Source organism: Polychytrium aggregatum, assembly GCF_025602895.1.
Source record: "Polychytrium aggregatum strain JEL109 chromosome Unknown BJ171scaffold_337, whole genome shotgun sequence".
Taxonomy (NCBI): domain Eukaryota; kingdom Fungi; phylum Chytridiomycota; class Chytridiomycetes; order Polychytriales; genus Polychytrium; species Polychytrium aggregatum.
In genome coordinates this window covers 1-25,222 of record NW_026516539.1, presented here as the reverse complement: position 1 = coordinate 25,222, position 25,222 = coordinate 1, and the positions used below count along the sequence as shown (strand labels likewise).

Sequence of the window (25,222 nt, the reverse complement as noted above, 5' to 3'; positions counted from 1 at the left end):
TGCTTTCCCTGAGCTCACTTCGAGCTCACTTCTTCTTTTGCCGTTGAGTCCCCTTTGGACTCTAACACCTGGGCACACTGGACGAGCCGGGTGTCGTCAGAGACGTCACTTTCATTCACGGGAATGGTCTCTGCCCACCCCAATGTTCAAGTGGCCTCTATCCGCTCGAGGAATACGTCATCGACAACCTACCCAGCCTCGACCTGGGTACCATCCGGGTCGTCCATTGGCGCCCAGCCCAGATCGTGCGGTTCCTCGGCACCACGGACAGGATTGACCATGGTGGTGGCATCCGGCTCATCTACATGCCGCCCGACGATGTCACGGACGACGAGATGCTGGAGATGAGGAATGCACCCGACTGCCCTGTCTTTCATGAGCTCGACATTCGCAGGTGCACCCGCCTCCAGTCTCTGGCATGCTTACCGGCTCGCATGTGCAACCAGACCTTGCATCTGCCCCCATCACTCAAACGCCTCGACATACCGAGGGACACTGTCGACTCGCTCCGCCAGTCGCTGGAGCACCTTGGACGTGTCGCTTTGCTGTTTCAGTCGAGTACACCCCCACATGCACTGCATTTCTTGGTCGCCTGGAGAAGCTCTCGTATCTCGCCATACACGACGGGTGTGTCAGCCTCGATTGGCTCCCGAGCCGGCTCTCGTGCAAGTCCCTCTGGCTCGCCATCTACAGCGACACCCGCATCGAGCCACCCATTGCCCGCCAGAGGCTCGTGAGTCTCGTTGGAATCGAGAGGATCGCACCGTGGCTCTCCAAACTCAGTGGTCATCAGCGACTGGAAACGCTGACTGGCCTACCAGCACGCCCACCACCGATGCTCCGTGACGTGGATATCAGCGACTGTTGGTTTATTAAGAGTCTCGAGCCATTGCTCGCGTATCGAGATGTACATGTCACTTATCCACCCAGCGAGCGTATGCAGTGCCTGAACAAAGACGAACTCTGTGTCGTCAGGCGATTGAATGGGCAGTCCAGCATCGCACGCATCGCTGCAGTGCTCGGGAGCCCAACGGACTCGCAGAAGAAAAAGAAGATCAAGGCCTCTGTCACATTCAGATTGTGAGTCCAGCCAAAGCCATGTGCTCCGCGGGCGACATGGTGATCTGTGCGCAGCAGCGCCACAGGCGGCGATTTCTCGAGTCCGACCGGGGCTATTTCAGCCAGCCGCCCGTCTGCCCTCTGGTTGCCCCCTATCGCCCTCGTTCTCCTCCCTCTGGCGACGCCGTCCAGCAACCCACCATGTCATCCAACGCCCCTTGTTCTTCGCCTCCGCTCACTAGATCGAAGAGTCGTAAGCGAGCTTTGCCTTCACCGGTCGATCCTTCCACGACCAGCCTTGGTATCGACACTCAGCCGTCTCAGCCAAAGAAGAAGCGCCGTGCTTGGAACAAAAAGCCTCCCCTAGATCCCAAACAGAAACTATACAATGGGCATCCCATTGTCGACCCTTTCCCAAGGGATATGCTTCCAATGAACATCATGAAATCACCCACGTGGTTCGAGAAGCCGGTCATCTACCTCGACAAGTGTGATCGCTTCATGCAATCCACCTGGCTTGGCCGAGTCAGTACAATCAAGATTCCTGGGAGAGTCCCACGCTACTTCATGGATGCCCGTGAACTTATCGCAAAAGCAGACGGTTGGATATTCACCTCATACGACGAGCCCGAAGATCGATCGGAAAACACCAGAGCCAGACATTCCATTCAAACTAAGTGGTCCACAACGCTCAGTTACGTGGCTGCGATTTACATTAATTTTGCAGATCACAGTCATCACGACGTCCCCTACGTTAGCGAGGCTGGTATGTTGGAAATAATGCAAAAGGGGTTGGGTACACTTTCGGAGCAGTGGCGAGCTAAAGGTAATGATATTGTGAGGGCGATTTTTGGCGTCGACAATGAGGCGATTGAGAAGACGAAGCGAGAAATTCAACAGCATCTTAAAAATGGCGATAACGAAAACAGATATTTTGTTATTCAGAGTGGTGTTAAGTTTCAGAAAGCTGAATAAATGACACCCTTGGTTGTCTTAGTAGATGGCTCGCGAAGCATCTGCGCCCGAGGACACCTTTGCGGGAGACGCTCAGTATATCGCCCGTGGTTGTCTTAGTAGATGGCTCGCGAAGCGTCTGCGCTCGAGGACACCTTTGCGGGAGACGCTCAGTATATCGCCCGTGGTTGTCTTAGTAGATGGCTCGCGAAGCATCTGCGCCCGAGGACACCTTTGCGGGAGACGCTCAGTATATCGCCCGTGGTTGTCTTAGTAGATGGCTCGCGAAGCATCTGCGCCCGAGGACACCTTTGCGGGAGACGCTCAGTATATCGCCCGTGGTTGTCTTAGTAGATGGCTCGCGAAGCGTCTGCGCTCGAGGACACCTTTGCGGGAGACGCTCAGTATATCGCCCGTGGTTGTCTTAGTAGATGGCTCGCGAAGCATCTGCGCTCGAGGACACCTTTGCGGGAGACGCTCAGTATATCGCCCGTGGTTGTCTTAGTAGATGGCTCGCGAAGCATCTGCGCCCGAGGACACCTTTGCGGGAGACGCTCAGTATATCGCCCGTGGTTGTCTTAGTAGATGGCTCGCGAAGCATCTGCGCCCGAGGACACCTTTGCGGGAGACGCTCAGTATATCGCCCGTGGTTGTCTTAGTAGATGGCTCGCGAAGCGTCTGCGCTCGAGGACACCTTTGCGGGAGACGCTCAGTATATCGCCCGTGGTTGTCTTAGTAGATGGCTCGCGAAGCATCTGCGCCCGAGGACACCTTTGCGGGAGACGCTCAGTATATCGCCCGTGGTTGTCTTAGTAGATGGCTCGCGAAGCATCTGCGCCCGAGGACACCTTTGCGGGAGACGCTCAGTATATCGCCCGTGGTTGTCTTAGTAGATGGCTCGCGAAGCGTCTGCGCTCGAGGACACCTTTGCGGGAGACCATCGTTGCTTTATTCAAAGATCAGCCTATCATGGTAGCAAGTCTTAAGGCCATACCAATTGCCAATGTTACCATTGTTGAATAAGTACAAGTTAATGATGACACGGATGAAAGGGTGGAGGGTGATATAGTATGAAGCCAATCCAAGGGACTCAGTGAAAAAGACGTTTTTCCTCCATCCCATAACAGTCAAGCCATCGCCGGCAAAGGTGTTTTCCAACCCTTCAAACCAAACACTGACGATTCCATCAATTATCATGGCGCTGCTATCGTTGGAGCGATCCGATCCGAAAAACTCACGAAGAGTGGGGTCTTCGTCAATCAAGTTGAATACAGTCTTGAAGTTGGTGGGGTCTCTGTCGACGGGATTCGCGATAGCATGCTTGAACCCGGTGATATCGAGCTTCTGGAATGACCAGCGTTCATCTGGAAGCTCCTCGACCCCAGCGGCCATGCCTTGAGGAGTGGGAGTGGTGGGGCGAGCGGAAGGACCTGGCTGGGTGTCCTCGGGGTCGCTGAGCTTGGTTCGCTTTGTGCCGTATATGAAGGCTTCAGCTCTGTCCAGGATTCCAAAAGCGGTGGTCTTGTCCTCGACACCCTTGATGCACTCAAGTGCAGTCTTATAGGCATCCAGGCTGAGCTGCTTCTTCTGGCTCTCGATTTCTCGATTCTTGCTGTCGATTGTGGCCATGTCCTTGGACCATGCCATAAATACAGCCATGTCATTGCCCGAGGCAAGCACAGCGTCCCTGATTGGTGTCATGAATTCGCAGCATCCCATTGGCACAGCCTTCATCGCGGCGAAATCTCTCTTGAGCGAGACGACAGCCGCTCCATCGGGAGTTGCGGGCTCAACAGGAGGTGCTTGTGATGACCAGCATCACAACGGACCAATGAGATTGTCCCGCATGCTCTCGCCCTCCGCACCAATCATGAGTCCCCACGTGTTTGTTTGCCCCCATGCATGAGCACGCGCCGTTGCCACCCGCGTCTACTGGTTTCCTGCCTCCCCCACCGCTCGGCACATGTCCCCGGGCTGTGCCAAGCCTCTCTCGCTTGCACACCAGCCACTCTCGCACCCCCTTCTCGCTTCTCTGTGATGCTCCACCCTTCTCGCCCACTTTTGCCCCTCGACCTTCTCCCGGTCTATAAATAGCCCTGCATGTCTGAGCCTATGTTGAACACCAGTTCGAACAAAACTTGTTCTTTGGTGTTCGGGGCTAAAAGCTAATAAAGCTCATACCAAGCACTTGGTCTTCGTCCTTGCGCTTGTTCACTCCTTACACTTTGTTCGAACTCTCTTCTACTGATACCACCTGCTTGGTATCTTCCGCTCCTAGCCCCGCCCCTTTCCTAGTCCTGTCCGAACCTCAAGCACACTTGTGTCTGAGCCCTCTTCGCTCTCCTGTTCTTGAACCTCCTCGCTTTTTTTTTTTTTTCCCAGTCCCAGTCCCAGTCCCGCCATGGATCCTGCCCTCGTGGACCGCCTCCGTGCCTTGGAGGCCGAGCTCGCCGAGCTCCGGACAGCTCGCGATGCTCCTGCCGCTGGGTACAGCGTGCAGATGCCGGACCGTTACGACGGTAACCGGCAAGGGTTCCGGGCATTCGTAAATCAGTGCAAACTGTATATACGAATGCAGCCCCACCGGTTCCCTGCTGACCCGATTAAGGTCGGATTCGTCATTAGTCTGCTCACTGGACCGGCTCTCCAGTGGGCGACTCCGATGCTTGAGATGGGTGATCCCCGACTCAACTCTTTTGGCGATTTCCTAGAACGCTTTTCCAAAGTGTTTGACGACCCTGATCGGGCCAGGACTGCCGAGTCAGTGATCACCACACTGTCTCAGGGCAACCGCCCGTGCGCAGTCTATGCATCCGAGTTCCTTCGTATTGCCGCCGATACGACTTGGAACGACGGTGCAAAGATCTCGTTCTTCCGACTTGGCTTGTCGGATGATGTCAGAGACGAACTTTCGCGAGTTCGCCCTCTGCCACGAGATCTGGAGGAGTACATCGAGCTTTGTAACGAGCTCGATGCACGAATCCGCGAGCGCCGTCAAGAGCGCCGAAGCACGCCTGCCCGCTACCGGTCTTCCCAGTTCGCCTTTGGTTCCGCCTCCGCTGCCGTTCCCGCCATCGCTCCCGCGCCCGTCCTCGCTCCGCCGCACCCCTCCTACATTGTTTCCGAGCCCATGCAAGTGGACTCTGCCGTCTCTGGACCCCTGACCGCCGAGGAGAAACAACGCCGCCGCCGCTTTGGACTCTGCCTGTACTGTGGCAAGAAGGGCCACTTGGTACGAAACTGCCCCGTCAAGTTTGGATCTACCAGAGCTACCGGACCGCCCCCTGGACCTCCCGGCCCGAGGATCATCCGCACCATCGTTTACGAAGATGGAGAAGTGCAAGACTTCAGTTCGGGAAACGACCAGGCCCGGTTCTAAGTGAAGGCCTTGAACCGGAGCCGTGCCCACCGCCTTCCGAAAGTGAAGACATTGGTAAGGTGCCTTTGGTAAGTACTGGGGAAGCAGTGATGTGCGGACAGCTTCGCCTTGCCTCTGGACCGGCGGACACTCTCAGCTCTGGCATAGTACCCGTGGCACCTCTGGTGTCACTGGGAACTGCACCTCATCCACAGGTGCAAATACCTGAGCTGTCCTGCCAACCCTCGGCAAAGTTAACTGTCTGTGCTAGCCGCAACCCTGGTGCCGAAGCTGGTACCGAACCAAAGTCTTGTGTTTCGTCTGTTCGTCGTTGCTCGTTGGTTGTTCCCGTCGCTGTTCGTCTTCCTTCTGGTGATTCTCTGTCGTGCGAAGGACTTGTCGATTCTGGTGCCTCTGGCAACTTTATCGACGAGGACTTTGTTGCTCGACACTCTGTCCCCACCTGCTCCAAGGCTTCGCCCTTGGCAGTGGAAGGCGTGGATGGTAAGCCGCTGTCGTCTGGCCCCATCCTCCGCGAGACTGCTCCACTCGAGGTGATTCTCGGGGACGTCTCGCAACGCCTTCGGTTCGATGTGATCAGGTCTCCACATCAACCACTTATCCTTGGCTTTCCTTGGTTGCGCACCGCCGAGCCCAAGATTGTCTGGTCTCGCGGTCTTCTTTGTCTCCCTCCTTCTGTTGATTCCGACCCCTCTCCATGCACTACTTCTCTTTCGTCTTGCTCCACTTCCTCCAATGTCACTCCCCTTCTTGATGATTCCACTCCTTTGATTGATCTAAGCTCCTCTCCTACGCTCCCACCTTCGTCTTCCCCTTCTTGTCTTGTTCCTCCCGAACCCCTTCGCTCTTCCCAAACCCCTTCTTCTGTTGTCAGTTCTCTTTCCCTCCTTGATGTACCTCCTCCTGTTGTTTGTTCTTCGGACATTGTTCAGAATAAAGTAACCGTCGAACATTATTCTGACCTTGTCCACGCCCCTCCTCTCAGCTCGGACGCTCCTCTCCGCGTCTGCAGCATTGATTACCGCTCGATGCGCGAGTCTTTGGATGCATGCAGGCATGGAACGCAACCCCTGACCATCTTTCAGGTCCATGTCCTGCCCACTGACGAGCCGAGCACTGCGACTGTCGAAGTGCCTGCGGAGTACAAGGACTTCCTGTCTGTTTTCTCTAAACAGGAAGCTGACTCCTTGCCTCCGCATCGCCCTTATGACTGCCCCATTGACTTGGAGCCGGGCAAGTCGCCAAAGTTCGGGCCTCTGTACTCACTGTCCGAGCCCGAACTTCACGCTCTGCGTGACTATCTCGACGAGAATCTTGCCAAGGGATTCGTTCGTCCTTCGTCGTCCCCAGCAGGCTCACCAATCCTCTTCGTCAAGAAGAAGGACGGCTCACTTCGTCTTTGCGTTGACTACCGCGCACTGAACGGTATCACGGTAAAGAACCGTTACCCTTTACCGCTGATCGGCGAGCTGCTGGACCGACTTCGAGGCGCGAAGGTGTTCACTAAGCTGGACCTTCGTGGAGCCTACAATCTGCTGCGCATCCGCTCCGGGGACGAGTGGAAGACAGCTTTCCGTACTCGATATGGGCACTTCGAGTACTTGGTGATGCCCTTTGGGCTCACCAACGCGCCAGCGACGTTCCAGCACTTCATCAACGACGTCCTGCGCACCGAGTTGGACCAGTTCGCAATTGCGTATCTTGACGATATCTTGATCTACAGTGCTGATCCGTCGCAGCATGTAGAGCACGTCAAGCAGGTCCTCTCGAAGCTCCGAGCTGCAAAGCTGTATTGCAAGCTGGAGAAGTGCGAGTTCTCCAAAACCTCGGTCTCGTTCCTTGGTTTCATGGTCTCGCCCGAGGGCATCGGTATGGAGCGATCCAAGCTCTCTGCGATCTTGGATTGGCCCATACCGCGCAACATCTCGGATCTTCGATCCTTTGTCGGGTTTGCGAACTTCTATCGACGCTTCATCGATGGATACGCAAAGATCGCGGGGCCCATGACTCGGCTCTTCCGGAAGACGCATGGCTTCCAGTGGTCCCGCGAAGCCGATAAAGCATTCAGATCCTTGAAGGATGCCTTCGTTTCGGAGCCCGTTCTGGTGCATCCGGACCCATCCAAGCCGTTCGTCGTAGAGTCAGATGCGTCGGACTTTGCGCTTGGATGCGTGCTCTCCCAGCGGGGTGCTGATGATCGCCTTCATCCTTGCTCGTTCCATTCGCGGACACTCTCGAATGCTGAACGTAACTACAGCATATACGAGAAAGAGCTGTTGGCGATCAAGGAGGCTTTCGAGGCGTGGCGACACTACCTCGAAGGCGCCCAGCATCCCGTTGCCGTTCTGACCGATCACAAGAACTTGGAGTACCTGGCAACGGCTCGCATCCTAAACCAGCGTCATGCACGGTGGTCCCAGTTCTTGTCTCGGTTCGACATCCGCATCCAGTACCGTCCTGGTGCGAGGAACGGCAAGGCCGATGCCCTGTCTCGTCGCTCGGACTACATCCCTTCGTCGGCCTCCGTGTCGAGGGATCCGCCTCTGCTTCTCGATCCTGCCGCGGTGATACGCGTGCTCCGAAGCAGAGACGCCCGCTCTTCGGTTGCAAGTCGCAGTGACCCTGTGGATTTGCTGCAGCTCATAGCCGAAGAGCAGGCTCGGGATCCCGGTCTAGACAAATACCGTCGTGACCCGAAGTTCGTCTGGAATGGCCAGTACCTCACCTTCCAGAACAGGATTGTGGTCCCAGAGTCGTGCCGAGTTCCGGCGCTCAAGTCGTGCCATGACCCAGTCGCTGTGGGTCATCCAGGCATCCGACGGACTCTGGCTCTGGTATCGCGACAGTTTTGGTGGCAAACCTATCGGAAAGATGTCAAAGAGTACGTCTCGACGTGCGACACCTGTGCACGCTCGAAAGCTCCGCGACACAAGCCGTTTGGGTTCCTGTTGCCACTCCAGACAGCCGATCGACCCTGGGGGACACTGACCATGGACTTTATCACTGATCTGCCAAAGTCCAAGGGTCACACCTGCATCTTTGTGGTGGTATGCAGCCTCACAAAGATGGCACACTTTATGTCCTGGCGTTCACTGCCGTCGGCGGAGGAGACTGCGTCACTGTTCCTCGACAATGTCTTTCGTCTCCATGGCCTCCCCGACACAGTGGTTTCAGACCGAGGAAGTCAGTTCACCTCTCGGTTCTGGAAGGCACTCTGCACGCAGCTCGGGATCCAAACCAGTCTGTCCACGGCCTTCCATCCCCAGACCGATGGACAGACTGAGAGGGTCAACCAGGTCATCAACCAATACCTGCGCTGTTACACGTCGTATCAGCAAGATGACTGGGCCGAGCTGCTGCCGTTGGCCGAGTTCTCTTACAATAACCTCGAGAACTCGTCAACACATGCCTCGCCATTCTTGGCAACCTATGGGTTCCACCCAAGGTTCGAAGTCCCCGTTGTCGCTGGCGGCCCTGATGTTCCCTCTGCCACGGAGAGGGTTGAACATCTCCAGCGGAACCTGGCACTGTTGAAGGAGAATCTTGAGAAGGCAAAGTCTGACTACAAGCACTTCTCAGATCTCCGGAGGTCCCAGGCTCCCGACTTGCGTCCGGGCGATCAAGTCTGGGTGCTGACTCGTAACATCAGCACCACTCGCCCAAGCAAGAAGCTGGATTACCAGAGGATTGGACCATTCACCATCCTCGAGGCCGTCGGGACATTGGCTTTCCGCCTGGACTTGCCAAAGGACATAAAGGTGCACCCGGTGTTCCATGTGTCTCTTCTTGAGCCCTACAAGAAGAACTCGCTTCCGGGTCGGGTGCAAGCGCCGCCCCCTGCGGTGGTCATCGATGGGAACTTGGAGTGGGAGGTCGAAGAGATCTTAGACTCCAAGTTCGTGCGCGGAAAGCTGCACTATCTCATCGATTGGAAAGGCTACCCGGTCACCGATCGAAGTTGGGAGCCCGCCGACATTGTCTTTGCCCCAACGGTGGCCGCGGAGTACCACCGACGCTACCCAGACAAGCCTGGCCCCAGGAGAACTCAAGATGGAACACGCCGTAGTTTAAGGAGGAGATAGTGTGATGACCAGCATCACAACGGACCAATGAGATTGTCCCGCATGCTCTCGCCCTCCGCACCAATCATGAGTCCCCACGTGTTTGTTTGCCCCCATGCATGAGCACGCGCCGTTGCCACCCGCGTCTACTGGTTTCCTGCCTCCCCCACCGCTCGGCACATGTCCCCGGGCTGTGCCAAGCCTCTCTCGCTTGCACACCAGCCACTCTCGCACCCCCTTCTCGCTTCTCTGTGATGCTCCACCCTTCTCGCCCACTTTTGCCCCTCGACCTTCTCCCGGTCTATAAATAGCCCTGCATGTCTGAGCCTATGTTGAACACCAGTTCGAACAAAACTTGTTCTTTGGTGTTCGGGGCTAAAAGCTAATAAAGCTCATACCAAGCACTTGGTCTTCGTCCTTGCGCTTGTTCACTCCTTACACTCCATCACCAACACGATGCTCTATGTGCCTTCATGATCCCATCTATCCATCCTCTTCATGGTCCTATCTGTCCTATTCATGATCTCATAAGACTTTGATCAAAGACAATGGATAAGCGTTGGCACCATCGGGAGACTCGGAATGGATATGTCCACACACCCGGAACAGTCCGATGCTCATAAGCCACACTACGCATACAAGCCACACTGCGCTCCTAAGCCACACTGCGCTCCTAAGCCGCACTGCGCTCATAAGCCACACTGCGCTCATAAGCCACACTGCGCTTATAAGCCACACTGCGCTTATAAGCCATACCCATATATGAAGTGCTTCATATATTTAAAATGAAATAATATGTCAGTCTCAGAGGTGGCAGTGTTGGGTCGCATACGTGTTTGTGTCGCGTCTAGGTAGTTCAAAACGCGTTTTGGTGTAACGACATATGGTGCAGTTTGCTGCCCCTACAGACGTCGTAAGAACCCTCGACATCGAACTCGTTCCCACAAGCTTCCTAGAAATAGAGGTGCTGCTCCCCAGGGGGGGTCCTTCACGTGGAATGCTTCCTATTGGCGCCTCTAATAGAAAACACACACACACCTCAACGATCATTGGCTGGAGAGGGCTATGCCTCCATCACCAACACGATGCTCTATGTGCCTTCATGATCCCATCTATCCATCCTCTTCATGGTCCTATCTGTCCTATTCATGATCTCATAAGACTTTGATCAAAGACAATGGATAAGCGTTGGCACCATCGGGAGACTCGGAATGGATATGTCCACACACCCGGAACAGTCCGATGCTCATAAGCCACACTACGCATACAAGCCACACTGCGCTCCTAAGCCACACTGCGCTTATAAGCCATACCCATATATGAAGTGCTTCATATATTTAAAATGAAATAATATGTCAGTCTCAGAGGTGGCAGTGTTGGGTCGCATACGTGTTTGTGTCGCGTCTAGGTAGTTCAAAACGCGTTTTGGTGTAACGACATATGGTGCAGTTTGCTGCCCCTACAGACGTCGTAAGAACCCTCGACATCGAACTCGTTCCCACAAGCTTCCTAGAAATAGAGGTGCTGCTCCCCAGGGGGGGTCCTTCACGTGGAATGCTTCCTATTGGCGCCTCTAATAGAAAACACACACACACCTCAACGATCATTGGCTGGAGAGGGCTATGCCTCCATCACCAACCCGATGCTCTATGTGCCTTCATGATCCCATCTATCTATCCTCTTCATGATCCTATCTATCTTCTTCATGACTAAATAGGACTTTGATCAAAGAGAATGGATAAGCGTTGGCACCATCGGGAGACTCGGAATGGATATGTCCACACACCCGGAACAGTCCGATGCTCATAAGCCACACTACGCATACAAGCCACACTGCGCTCCTAAGCCACACTGCGCTCCTAAGCCGCACTGCGCTCATAAGCCACACTGCGCTTATAAGCCATACCCATATATGAAGTGCTTCATATATTTAAAATGAAATAATATGTCAGTCTCAGAGGTGGCAGTGTTGGGTCGCATACGTGTTTGTGTCGCGTCTAGGTAGTTCAAAACGCGTTTTGGTGTAACGACATATGGTGCAGTTTGCTGCCCCTACAGACGTCGTAAGAACCCTCGACATCGAACTCGTTCCCACAAGCTTCCTAGAAATAGAGGTGCTGCTCCCCAGGGGGGGGTCCTTCACGTGGAATGCTTCCTATTGGCGCCTCTAATAGAAAACACACACACACCTCAACGATCATTGGCTGGAGAGGGCTATGCCTCCATCACCAACACGATGCCCTATGTGCCTTCATGATCCCATCTATCCATCCTCTTCATGGTCCTATCTGTCCTATTCATGATCTCATAAGACTTTGATCAAAGAGAATGGATAGGCGTTGGCACCATCGGGAGACTCGGAATGGATGGTGTGGTCACATACCGGTTCGGACCGACTCCTATACCCATTCTAAATGAAATAATTCATATATGGGTGAAATGAGTAGTGTGGCTTATGAGCATCGGACTGTTCCGGGTGTGTGGACATATCCATTCCGAGTCTCCCGATGGTGCCAACGCTTATCCATTCTCTTTGATCAAAGTCCTATTTAGTCATGAAGAAGATAGATAGGATCATGAAGAGGATAGATAGATGGGATCATGAAGGCACATAGAGCATCGGGTTGGTGATGGAGGCATAGCCCTCTCCAGCCAATGATCGTTGAGGTGTGTGTGTGTTTTCTATTAGAGGCGCCAATAGGAAGCATTCCACGTGAAGGACCCCCCCAGGGAAACAGCACCTCTATTTCTAGGAAGCTTGTGGGAACGAGTTCGATGTCGAGGGTTCTTACGACGTCTGTAGGGGCAGCAAACTGCACCATATGTCGTTACACCAAAACGCGTTTTGAACTACCTAGACGCGACACAAACGCGCATTGGTATACCGGTGGCGATGCACCCCTCACTTGGCAGCAAACTTGCCCTTCTTTCTGAGGTGCGAGCTCACCACACCCGTCCGGGCCGATGCAGAGACCGGCATCCTCGCCCGTATCCGTGTGGCAGGCGCTGACGAGCTCTGGAGTGGATCGTCGTTCAGGATGCGGTGTGAGTTCAGCACGGCCCTCTGCATATCCAGGCGGATGCCCTTGATCCTCTGGCGGAAATGCTCGACCTGGATGTCCTTTGCGCCCGAGTTGGGATGCAGGGCCATATAGCGATCCATCTCGACAAGGGCGTCGTTCAGCTCGCCTTGGAGCACACGTATGAATGGGGACTGGCTCATTTTCGTTTTGTATGAGTGTGCTGCTGCATTTTCTTCAATATATTTTCACTGTGCAAACCAGCAGGACCCGACCGATTCCCACCATGACATACCACCGGCCCGGTACGCCTTATGCGTTGCTTGAAGCAAAGCTGATCGACCATATGACCCCAAAGGTGTATGAGGGTATTATGGAGCTCTGGAAATACTCGATCAAGCACTCGACGACACCTCTGCAGCGCTTCCAGAATGCAATGACGCTGATCCCGCAGTGGACGAACGAGGCGATCGATAAGGAAACGCACCGCATCTCCAGCACCGCCCGCTTTTCCCTGGGTGGTATGCTGGACCACATCCTCTCTGGGTATCTGACGGATCTGACGTTAACGTCGACTTCTTCCCCGCATGAAAAGGTCAAGTCGAACAAGGATCTGCTGAAGGACTTTGTGCACCACGCATACATCGAGTGTGGCAGGCATTTCCACGGCTGCCCGACGGCAGTCGACCACCTGGCATCTGCCCCGCATTCGCTGGACGACAAGATCCGCAGGTACAACAGCTGCGAGGAGATCATCCGGAAGGCACTGCGATCGACCTTGATTAACATGATCCCATTCGAGGACGTCCTTATCGAGCTGAACAATATGCCCCCGCAGCCGCTCTTTGCCGCACCGCCTGCACCCGCCCAGCCAGCACACTCGGCATCCGAGATGTCATCGGTCGACAGCGCATCGATCAAGACGCTGACGGATCGCTTAGAGAGACTCGAGCTGCTGCTGATGAAGCAAGCATTGCAGCAGCAACCGCATTCGCCGCGCATCCAGTTCCCAGCGACCAAGTCGCCGCCCACGGAAACGGAGGACGATGCGTCGGTCGCCCGCATTGAAGTCGAGCATGAGGATGAGGGTGAACCCGAACCCGAGCATGAGCCTGCGCCTGCGCCGGTGCCAAATGTCGAAGACGCGCCACCCGCTTGTGACGACCAGGTACCAGAGCTGCCGGTGGCCGACGATCTCGTTCAACCCCTGACGCAACCCGGAACCGTCGTTCCCGAGATCAAGTTTGTGCAAGTATCCAACCCCGCATTTCGCATCGGCCCTCCATCATCTGTGGCCGGAGCGGACAACAGCGTCGACAGGACGTTGGGATTGTAGGCGTTGGATGTTTTTTTCTATCACCAGAGAAGCAATACAGTGCCCACACTGGCTTTCTTCAACTCGGTCCAAATGGCTCTTCAATCCTCCACCGGTCTCTGGATTGTCATCTTTGTCTTGATCGCTCTGGTCATCCACATGCACCTGCGCCTGATGGAGCTCGAAAGCGGTGCCCCCAGTCGTCACGGCTATGGCAGCCGCAAGACCAGCAACGGTCGCAAGCAGTGGTGGCACAACGGAATCAAGCGTGTGGGTGGGCTTTGGGAATATCTCGCCGACACCCCGACGGCCGCATCGGCTCCCACCACTACCACCAGCACCAGCGCAAATGCATCGGCCACGCCGTCGACGGCGCAGAACACGACTATGTCGTCGACTTCAATGTCGTCGTCTATTGTGAACCCGGACGACATCGCCATTCCCAGCGACCCCACCACAGGCGCCAGCGCGGCCATCACCGGACCGCTCGCTCCCTACGATTACGAGGAGGGGCAGTACGCACTGTGGAAGGCCCCTTCCGCGAAAGGACAGTAAAGATATTTTTCTCATATGTGGGTATACGACCGAGCTCGCCAGCACCATGGAGTGTCCACGCACTATCAATTTCAACGGCCACACCATCCGCATCCGCATATGGCAAGACGCCGAGTGCAAGGAGCTCCATGTCAACTCGCGCGACTGCCTTCACATACTGTACCCAGCAACACCCCGGGTCTTCCACAACCTCAAGTACAAATGCAAGCGCCTCACTGACATCGATCACCCGAGATATGCGATCGTCAAGGGCAACATTCGATACCTGAATATCCACCAGCTCGAAGAACTAGTGGCAAACATCAAGGTCGAGATCACCGGTGGCCAGGAGATGCTCAATCGATTGATCGCTCGACTCACCTTTGTCTCGGACGAGGCGATCCTGACGACCCCCGATGCCTATCCGATGAACTCTGGCAAGGTGGTGACCAACTTGGAGCCAGTTGTGGAACATCAAGTGACATGGAAGAAGAAGACAGTGGGTCTGCGATGCTACGAAATCGACTCCGAGTACTACATCGCGGCACCAGACATTGGTGTCATGGTGGGCAAGTACATCGCCCGTACCGATCCTGTCGCCATTCATCGTATCCGTCAACAAGCAGCAATCAATATCGCCAGGCATTTCAAGTCTGACGACCAGGAGTCGCCCCTTTGTACATCCAAGCTAGTGTCGCATCGCGATGCTCGTGGCAACACGACTTACCTATTGAATGGCGAGCAAGTTGTTGAACTCATGTGCAATATTGTCAATTATTATGACGGGTTAATGATCAAAAATCACCTGCGCAGTAAAAAATATGGTTTCGCGATATATCGTTCGTTTTCGAGACCAGCCGTTTCAGTGACTAGTGCCACCGATTGTAACACGATACCGTTTTCCCGCTTGATAAAAGGGCTAGAGCTGGTTCATAGTAAGCTGCAATAATAAATATACATTTTGACACCATCCATTTGGCTTTGTGTGATGGGGTGAGGGAAAGTGATGAATTTCGTATAGGGAGACAGACTTGGAAGCGAAGGTGTGAGGGAAAGTGATGGATTTCGTATAGGGAGAACGACTTGGAAGCAAAGGTGTGAGGAGAAAGTGATGGATTTCGTATAGGGAGAACGACTTGGAAGCAAAGGTGTGAGGAGAAAGTGATGGATTTCGTATAGGGAGACAGACTTGGAAGCGAAGGTGTGAGGGAAAGTGATGGATTTCGTATAGGGAGAACGACTTGGAAGCAAAGGTGTGAGGGGAAAGTGATGGATTTCGTATAGGGAGAACGACTTGGAAGCAAAGGTGTGAGGAGAAAGTGATGGATTTCGTATAGGGAGAACGACTTGGAAGCAAAGGTGTGAGGAGAAAGTGATGGATTTCGTATAGGGAGAACGACTTGGAAGCAAAGGTGTGAGGGGAAAGTGATGGATTTCGTATAGGGAGAACGACTTGGAAGCAAAGGTGTGAGGAGAAAGTGATGGATTTCGTATAGGGAGAACGACTTGGAAGCAAAGGTGTGAGGGGAAAGTGATGGATTTCGTATAGGGAGAACGACTTGGAAGCAAAGGTGTGAGGGGAAAGTGATGGATTTCGTATAGGGAGAACGACTTGGAAGCAAAGGTGTGAGGGGAAAGTGATGGATTTCGTATAGGGAGAACGACTTGGAAGCAAAGGTGTGAGGGGAAAGTGATGGATTTCGTATAGGGAGAACGACTTGGAAGCAAAGGTGTGAGGGGAAAGTGATGGATTTCGTATAGGGAGAACGACTTGGAAGCAAAGGTGTGAGGAGAAAGTGATGGATTTCGTATAGGGAGAACGACTTGGAAGCAAAGGTGTGAGGGGAAAGTGATGGATTTCGTATAGGGAGAACGACTTGGAAGCAAAGGTGTGAGGGGAAAGTGATGGATTTCGTATAGGGGGAACGACTTGGAAGCAAAGGAAGGTATCCTATACACCCCGCCGTTGCTCGGTGTCCCTCCATGACGTCGATGGAAAGACTCTAAGGATATTAAACCCAAGTAGTTTACCTGATGCCTCGAGATGTCGTACTCAAAGGTCTCAAAATTCAAGTTCCAGAATACTGAGATCAGAACTCGTATATACCATGCTTTGGACATGCTTGAGCATCAAGTCTCCATTCGAGATTGCCTGGAAGCGCTGTTCCCAAAGAGTGATCACTTGGCCACGAAGGCCAGGATTCTCTACCAGTCCTTCATCCCCAATACCATTCATTCCAGATTCACGATGGGAAAAGGGAAAGTCACCTTCCTCTCACTCAAGTACCTTGGTATGGTCTTGAACAAGCTCCCACCCAACGACCATAGCCGCGAGTTGATGCAGGCGCTGAAGCTTCATACGTCACCCATCACCGCCACCCACGAAACCGCCATGGATGTCGACCCTGGTGAGGTCCCAGCAGCGGATGACGATCTCCCTGAAGCAGGTGCTTCCGCAATTTCGCACCCGATTACCAGCGACTCGGTCGAAACGGAAGAGCTCGTTCAGGTTGAGAAAGATTCAACCAACCCCCCGCTGCATCCTGATACCATCGAGTCACAGGAGCAGACAACAACCGTGGCTACGACGACCACGCAAGATATCCAAATCCAGTGGACAAACGCCAAGACCATGGAGACAAGGGTCGATTCCTTTACCAGGGTCGAACAGGGTGATTTGAGCAACACCCTCTTCCAGTCCACCCAGCAGACCATTGCTCGCTTTGGCGGTGGGTGCCTCTACGTCACCCTCATTGGATATCTGCGTGGAAATCCAGTCATCAAATTTGGCCAGACAGACAACTTCGACAGGAGATATCAAGAGCATATCAGTGGAATCGGCCCCAACAAGACCATTGGCGTCCTTCACACCCTTCATCCCAGACGTGTCGAGAAGTTTTTTGCTGATCGCTTCTTCGCCGGGCATCGTATCACTGCCACCATCCCTGGATCGAGTGGACGGCTCAAAACTCAGACAGAGCTCTTCCTCATCCACCTGGACCTATATGATCCAGAACGCATCATGGCCTTCATGCAAGACTGTGTTGATGCGGTCGATCGTGAATTCACTAGCGACAGCGACAAAGTGAAGATCGCAAGACTCAAGCATCAAGAAGCGATGGTAAAGATGGAGCTTGAGAAATTCAGATTGGAGCTCCTTGCAAATCTCATCAAAGATGGGAAGGACGTCACACCCCTGCTCAGAATGACTGGGGGCACAGCAGTGCCCTCAGAGACTCCGTCTGCCTCGGGCCCGGATGCGGTCGGCAGTGTTTGACTTGCGTGTCGTCCTGTATTCGCCCGTTTCTCTCATCCTGTACTGGCGCCCATATGAAACAAAGATCTCGTCTCCATTCCTGATGTTCCTGATCGCACGCACGACCAGCGTCCCATCCCGTTTCTCTGCGAGTCTGGCGTTGATGCGATGGCCAGTGCTGTGGTTCACCAGAGTGCCGACACCTCGCATGCAGGCGCCGTCCTCGTAGGGATACCTGCCACTCTTGCGTAGCTGGATGCCATATGGGGCAGTGTTCCTTCCATATCGCTCCTCCAGCTCGTCCTTTGAGATTTCCTCGCCATCATACTCGATGATGACATCGCCATTGCGAAACACGATCGCATCGTCCTCCGCATTCCGATCAAAGGCGTAGAGTCCCTTGCCTGCTTCAGCGATCCCCGAGTTTCGGATCTCCAGATGACGCTCCAGTGCCAGGTGGGCGTAGCAGTAGCGCAGGCCGATGCAGGTGCGTCTGGTGCAGCGCCCGCCATCCCTGCGGGTTCCGGTGCACTGGGTGCATTGGAGACGACACTCCCATGGCTCGTCGCTTTTGTAGGTGAAAAACAAAGACGTCTTTGGTGGCATTCTTTTGGAATGCAATCAGATATTATTGGAACGACAGTAAACAAATCACACCAGTAGCAAGTGCGTTGGTGAGAGCCTGTGTTTTCCGCTGCTCCCTACCATGTTCGACTTTGACCCGTGGAAGTGGTGCAGGGCTGTCGCAGAGACAACCCGCATCGTGCAGTTCCCCCCACGCACCTATAGACCAGATATCCCCCGTTCGTCTCACATTTCCGTTGGAGAAGATGTCCTCGCAGACACCATCAAGTCGCAGCTCCAGCTCGCACCCGGCCAGGCCAGCGGTGTCCAGCTACGCGTCGAGTCCAGGCTGCGCCACGATCGCATCAGTCCCGGTATCAGTGTGAATGAACTCACCGACATCACAACGCTCCTGGGCATGTACTATGCCACGATGCGCCTCCCAGAGCTCAACGCCATCCAGCCCGAAGACAACGCAATGCTGCTCGCCATCGCCCTGGTGCCAAACCAGATGCGCCTTGAGCTTGAGGCCCGATTCATGCGGCAGCTTGCCGGGCGACCCGAGCTCCTCAAGTGGTATCGCAAGCATGTCAGGGAGCGACTTGGACGTGTGCCTCTGCAGGCCATTCCAGAGGTGAAGAAGCAGCACACCGCAGAATACTTCTTCCTCGGTGCATACCACAACCAGCCCATCCCCATCACCCAGTATTTCATCGACCCACTCCACATCCTCGGCCTGGTGTTAGGGATAGCTCCTGCTTGTTCTCCACTTTGACTGCACACTTGGCTATTCTTTTGCCTTTCTGTTTGTTTGTGTGTAGCCTTGCAGTTCCCCTCCGATTTTCCGCCTTTTGCCTGTCTTTTCCGCTCCTTCCGCACTTCCGTTTTCCCGCGCTGCTCCGCTTCCTTTGTCTTCTTCGCACGCGCCGGTTTGTTTGTGCACGCGCCTTGCTGCGATTGGTTGCAATTCGGCTGCCGGTCATGTGTCCCCCCACCGGTGACTCATGACCTGCCTGACCGCCCCGATCTCTTGTTCATCTCGCATGCATTTGCCCCAACCTTATACTTGACCAATCCGCTTCTTGGACGTTGAGTCACATTGCTTCGCCTTTGCACGTTTCTCCTGCCAGGTGCTTCGCTTTTGCTTGCGCCTCTCTCGCTTTGGTTCTCTGCCTGTCTCGGTGGTCCTTCTCGGCCCTCGTTCGTGCATCGCCCCCTTCGCCCTGCTCGATCGCCCACTTTTCCCTCCCTTGGCCGCCCTTCGCTGCCAAGTCCGGACTTGTCTATAAATAGCCTGACCCCCGCGATGTGTAGTCGAACCTTAGCGTTCAAAATAGGACTAAATAAAGTGCCTTCTACTTTATTCTCTGAGTGTTCCTCACGTCTCATTTCGAGACAAGTCTTATCTTGAACGGATCTTTGCTTCCCTCGCTCCCTCTCCGAGTCCACTTCGGACTCTACCCTTGCTTTCCCTGAGCTCACTTCGAGCTCACTTCTTCTTTTGCCGTTGAGTCCCCTTTGGACTCTAACATCATTTTGAACGCTCCCTCTTGGCTTCCCGGCCTTTCTTCTTCTTTCGCCTCTCTTTCCCTCGTCGATCCGATGGCTGAGCCTGCTGCACCCCCGGCAGATCTCAATGCGTACCTGGCGCGCATGGAGGAGCGTATGAACGCCCTCATGACCCAGAACGCTGCTCTCCATCGTCAGATCCAAGATCTGCAAGCTCCCGCCGCCGCTCCCCGCCAGGTCTACCAGGTGAACAAGCCCAAGGAGTTCCTAGGTTCCCGCGACGAGACGACGGCCTTCCTCGCCCAGTGCCACCTCGTCTTCCTCGCCGATCCTGCCTTCTTTGCGCCCGAGCGCCAGAAGGTCCTTTATGCCACCTCCTTCCTCCGCGGCGAAGCTTTCAAATGGTACGAGGCCGCCTTTTATATGGCCAACCGCTTCCCGGCTTCCTTCGCGGATTTTGAAGTTGCCCTCAAGTCGACCTTCGGTGAGGACACGGCCTCCTCGCAAGATAAGGCCTTGAACGACCTCAAACGCTTGGTCCAGCTCAAGTCCTGCCAAGCCTTCGCCACCCGCTTCGTCCAGCTCGCCGCCCGCGTCCAGACTGACGAACCCACCAAGATGCACTTCTTCAAGGAGGGTTTGAAGTCTGAGGTCAAGTTCCACCTCATCGGTCTCCGCCCCGCTCCCGCTTCCTTGCCCGAGTTGATCAAGGCAGCGGTCGAGTACGACGATGCCCTCCATCGTCTCAAGGTCTCCTCCCGTTCCCAACCTCCTCCTCCTTCTTCTCGCTCTGCTCCCCATCACCACCATTCTCCCGCGCATGTTTCTTCTTCCTCCTCTTCTGCACCCACTCCCATGGACCTTGACTCTGTCTCGGTCCGCCCTGCTAAGCTCTCCGACGTCGAGAAAAAGCGACGTCGTGAGCAGGGTCTCTGCTTGTACTGCGGGGAAAAGTCTTGTCCCGGCAGTCGCGATGTTCAGCAGTGCCCGGTTCTGGTCAAACGGAACTCGGGAAATGCTCACAGCCGAGCAGCACCTCGCAAGTAAGCGAGGTGGTCTGTTCGGCGATACGAACATCTTCCCCCTCTGACTCGTCACTATCGGACGATAAGCTTCTTCTTCCGGCCACTCTTATCGTCATGAGTCTTTCTGGCCCGGTCTCCATCTCCCTTTCTGTTTTTATTGATGATGGATGTTCCGCTCTTGCCCTCATTGATCCTGCCTTTGCCGATCTCCATAAACTCTCTCTTATCCCTCTTTCTACTCCTTACTCCGTTTCCCTTGCTGATGGTTCTTCGGCCGGTTTCATTCGTTTCCAAACCGCGCCTTTGACTCTGACCATTGGTTCCCACACCGAGTCGATTTCTTTTCTTGTGACTCGACTCTCCACCACTCCCATCACTCTTGGTCTTCCCTGGATGCGCTTGCATAATCCAGTTGTTAATTGGAAGTCCCTCTCCCTTTCATTCTCCGATCCCTCTTGCCTTGCTGATGGACACATCCTCGCGGATGTCTCTGCTTCTTCCTTGGACACTCCGTCCGCTTCCGGCTCCTCGCCTCCCCCTTCGGGCACTTCGCCTTTGACTCCTCCTCCCTCCGGTCCTTCCCTTACACCGGTTCCCTCCTTTGGCACTTCGCCTTCCCTTTCTTCCCGCCTTGACTCTGCTTCGCTTTCTGAAGAGCCAACGGCTTTATCTTCACCCGACATTGAGCTCGTTAATGCGGCGAGTCTTCTCCGTCTTGCACGGGAAGACAAGCTCGACATTTTCGCTGCCCAAATGGATATCCGTCCTCCTTCGCCGGAGACGTATCCTACGGTGTCGATAAGGTCCGTGCTCACGACGAAGGTGTATGCCGAGTCTGGCACCCCTGTTGACTCTCGAGGCGTCCCACTCAAATACAATGAGTTTGGCGACGTTTTCAGCCTCAAGTCTGACCCTCCTTCTTCCTTGCCTCCTCATCGTCCGTATGACTTGTCCATTGAGTTTGTACGGACCGAGGATGGAAAGGAACCTCGTTTGCCAAAGCCGGGGAAAGTCTATCCTTTGTCCCCGGCCGAGGAATCTGCTCTTTCGGAGTATCTGACCAACGCCCTCGCACGTGGTTGGATCTCCAAATCCTCTTCTCCCGTTGGTGCTCCCTGCTTCTTCGTGAAGAAGCCCAATGGTGGTCTTCGCCTTTGCGTCGACTACCGAGGCCTCAATGCCATCACGAAGAAGAACCGTTACCCACTTCCCCTCTTCCAGGATCTTCTGGATAAACTTTCTTCTGCCCGCGTCTTCTCACACCTCGACCTTCCTGATGCTTACCACTTGGTTCGTGTCAAGAAGGGCGATGAGTGGAAGACTGCTTTTGTTTGCAAATCTGGCTCATTTGAGTACAATGTTATCCCCTTTGGTCTTTCGAATGCCCCCGCTGCTTTTCAGTTTTTTATGAACGACATCTTCTCGGACCTCCTTGGTGTCTGTGTTGTCATTTATCTTGACGACATCCTGATCTTCTCAAAAGATCCCCAGGAGCATGAGGAGCATGTTAAGCTTGTTCTCTCTCGCCTTCGTGAACACTCCCTTAAGGTCAATCCGGCCAAGTGTTCTTTTGACCTTTCTGAAGTTGACTTTCTCGGCATGATCATTTCTGCCGATGGCATCAAAATGGACCCTGCCAAGGTCGAGGCCGTTTCCCTTTGGCCTGTTCCCTCTTCTGCTCGCGATATCCAAGTCTTTATTGGTTTCGCAAACTTTTACCGCCGCTTCGTCAAGGACTTTTCCGCACTTGCTCGTCCTTTGACTTCCCTCACTACCAAATCCTCCACCTTCTCTTGGTCTCCCGAGGCCCAAGAGGCTTTTGATTCTCTTAAACTTTCCTTCACTTCCGCACCTATTCTTCGATACTTTGATTTCTCTAAACCCGCTGTCATCGAGCCCGATGCTTCTGACTTTGCTTTGGGTGCCGTCCTTTCTCAGTTTGACCCTGACGGCGCTCTTCACCCCGTTGCTTTTCACTCTCGGCAATTCCGTCCCGCCGAGGTGAATTATGACACTCACGACAAAGAGCTCCTCGCCATTGTCGATTCCTTTACCGCCTGGCGTCATTACTTGATGGCTGCCGACCCTGATATTCCCACTCTTGTTTTCTCTGATCATCAGAACCTTACCCGGTTCACTGCCGCTTCTCAACTTTCTCGCCGCCAGTTCCGGTGGGCCCAATTCCTTTCTGACTTTGCTTTTCGCATTTACCACCGCCCTGGTCGTCTCAACACCAAAGCCGATGCTCTCAGTCGCCGTTCTGACTTTGAGATAAAGCCTGGTGACTCCCTCCACTCCACCAACTTCCTTCAGCTGTTCGAGTCTATTTCTCTCGACAGCATCACTGTTATCGGCTCGAATCCCGACTTTCTTTCCGAGATTCGAGCTGCCACCCTTTCTTGTTCCCTCCTTTCTGACTTTAACGCCAAACGTCTTGATGGCGATTACTCCTTCCGTGACGGTCTCCTTTACTTTAAAGACCTGATCGTTGTCCCTTCCCCCGAGCTCCAGCTCAAAGTGTTTGAGCAACGTCACTGCTCCGCTGCCGCTGGTCACTTTGGTCTTGCCAAGACCGTTGAGCTCGTCTCCCGGGACTTTCACTGGCCCCGGCTTCGTAAGTCTGTGCGTCGCTTCATTGCTAATTGTGAAGCGTGCCAGCGAGCCAAGCCGTCCCGTCACTCCCCTTATGGTTTACTTCATCCTCTCCCCGTTCCTTCCGAACGTTGGTGGGACCTGTCGATGGACTTCATCACGGATCTCCCACCTTCGAACGGTTTTGACTCGATCTTCGTGGTTAAGGACCGCCTGTCCAAACAAGCACACTTTGTGCCCACCACGAAGACGGTTACAGGCGAGCAAACCGCCGAACTCTTCCTCTCCCACATCTTCCGCTTGCATGGTTGTCCCCGGTCTATTGTTTCGGACCGAGGAACTCAGTTTACTTCGGCCTTCTGGAGGCGCTTCAATGAGCTTCTGAAGACGAAGATTTCCCTTTCTTCTGCCTTCCACCCCGAGACCGACGGTTCGACCGAGGTTCTCAACCAGGTCATCGAGCAGTATTTGCGTATCCATTGCAATTACCTGCAAGACGACTGGACCCTTCACCTTCCCCTTGCCGAGTTCACTTACAACAACTCGGAAAACACCTCCACTGGCATGACTCCCTTCTTTGCAGTCCATGGCCATCACCCCATTTTCGATCCCTCTATCATTCGTGATCCCTCTGTTGTGCCCTCTGCCGAAGAACGTGTCGACCGACTTCAGACCGTTCTCGAGGATCTCAAGGCCAACCTCCGGGTTGCCCAAGAGTCCTACACTGTGCAGGCCAACAAATCCCGTCTCCCCACTCCCGACATCTCCGTTGGCGACCTCGTTTTTCTGGATCGTCGCCACATTCGCACCCTTCGTCCCTCCAACAAGCTTGACCAGAAAAAGCTTGGCCCCTTTAAAGTTCTTCGCCGCATCAACCCCGTTGCCTTTGAGCTTAAACTCCCTTCCACACTTAAAGTTCACCCCGTTTTCCATGTATCCCTCCTTGAACCCCGAACGAAGGACATTGTTCCCGAGTTCACCCAACCAGAACCACCTCCCATTCTTGTTAACTCCCAGGAAGAGTTTGAGGTCGAGACTGTTCTCGATTCTCGGCTCTTCCGTGGTCGCTTACAGTACTTGGTTCAGTGGAAGGGCTATTCCGAGACTGACCGGTCTTGGGAGCCCGCTGCCAATGTTTCCCACGCCACTGATCTTGTTGCTGACTTCCACCTTCGCTATCCCTCAAAGCCGAAGGCGACGTCCGGAGTTCGTCGCTAAGGAAGGGGATGATGTTAGGGATAGCTCCTGCTTGTTCTCCACTTTGACTGCACACTTGGCTATTCTTTTGCCTTTCTGTTTGTTTGTGTGTAGCCTTGCAGTTCCCCTCCGATTTTCCGCCTTTTGCCTGTCTTTTCCGCTCCTTCCGCACTTCCGTTTTCCCGCGCTGCTCCGCTTCCTTTGTCTTCTTCGCACGCGCCGGTTTGTTTGTGCACGCGCCTTGCTGCGATTGGTTGCAATTCGGCTGCCGGTCATGTGTCCCCCCACCGGTGACTCATGACCTGCCTGACCGCCCCGATCTCTTGTTCATCTCGCATGCATTTGCCCCAACCTTATACTTGACCAATCCGCTTCTTGGACGTTGAGTCACATTGCTTCGCCTTTGCACGTTTCTCCTGCCAGGTGCTTCGCTTTTGCTTGCGCCTCTCTCGCTTTGGTTCTCTGCCTGTCTCGGTGGTCCTTCTCGGCCCTCGTTCGTGCATCGCCCCCTTCGCCCTGCTCGATCGCCCACTTTTCCCTCCCTTGGCCGCCCTTCGCTGCCAAGTCCGGACTTGTCTATAAATAGCCTGACCCCCGCGATGTGTAGTCGAACCTTAGCGTTCAAAATAGGACTAAATAAAGTGCCTTCTACTTTATTCTCTGAGTGTTCCTCACGTCTCATTTCGAGACAAGTCTTATCTTGAACGGATCTTTGCTTCCCTCGCTCCCTCTCCGAGTCCACTTCGGACTCTACCCT

The 25,222-nt window shown here is 54.2% G+C and overlaps 4 protein-coding genes across 4 annotated transcripts; 2 read left to right on the top strand and 2 right to left on the bottom strand.

Moving 5' to 3' along the window:
- BJ171DRAFT_554512 (uncharacterized protein) lies at positions 1 to 2,144 on the top strand. The gene is made up of 3 exons (XM_053113073.1): positions 1 to 497; positions 560 to 1,080; positions 1,302 to 2,144. Exons 1-3 carry the CDS (start codon positions 306 to 308, stop codon positions 2,032 to 2,034), a joined length of 1,446 nt encoding a protein of 481 aa, XP_052961385.1. The 5' UTR covers positions 1 to 305; the 3' UTR covers positions 2,035 to 2,144.
- An 817-nt stretch (positions 2,145 to 2,961) lies between these two features.
- BJ171DRAFT_594019 (uncharacterized protein) lies at positions 2,962 to 3,747 on the bottom strand (the record flags this gene model as incomplete). The annotated part of the gene is made up of 1 exon (XM_053114530.1): positions 2,962 to 3,747. One exon carries the CDS (start codon positions 3,745 to 3,747, stop codon positions 2,962 to 2,964), a length of 786 nt encoding a protein of 261 aa, XP_052961384.1.
- Positions 3,748 to 16,366: 12,619 nt separating this feature from the next.
- BJ171DRAFT_594014 (uncharacterized protein) lies at positions 16,367 to 17,599 on the top strand (the record flags this gene model as incomplete). Its single annotated transcript, XM_053114529.1, has 1 exon — positions 16,367 to 17,599. The coding sequence occupies one exon, from the start codon at positions 16,367 to 16,369 to the stop codon at positions 17,597 to 17,599; it is 1,233 nt and encodes a 410-aa protein (XP_052961383.1).
- A 32-nt stretch (positions 17,600 to 17,631) lies between these two features.
- On the bottom strand, positions 17,632 to 18,223 carry BJ171DRAFT_608374 (uncharacterized protein; the record flags this gene model as incomplete). Its single annotated transcript, XM_053115237.1, has 2 exons — positions 17,814 to 18,223; positions 17,632 to 17,641 (listed from the first exon to the last, which is right to left on the bottom strand). Exons 1-2 carry the CDS (start codon positions 18,182 to 18,184, stop codon positions 17,632 to 17,634), a joined length of 381 nt encoding a protein of 126 aa, XP_052961382.1. The 5' UTR covers positions 18,185 to 18,223.
- Between the last annotated feature and the right edge of the window lie 6,999 nt (positions 18,224 to 25,222).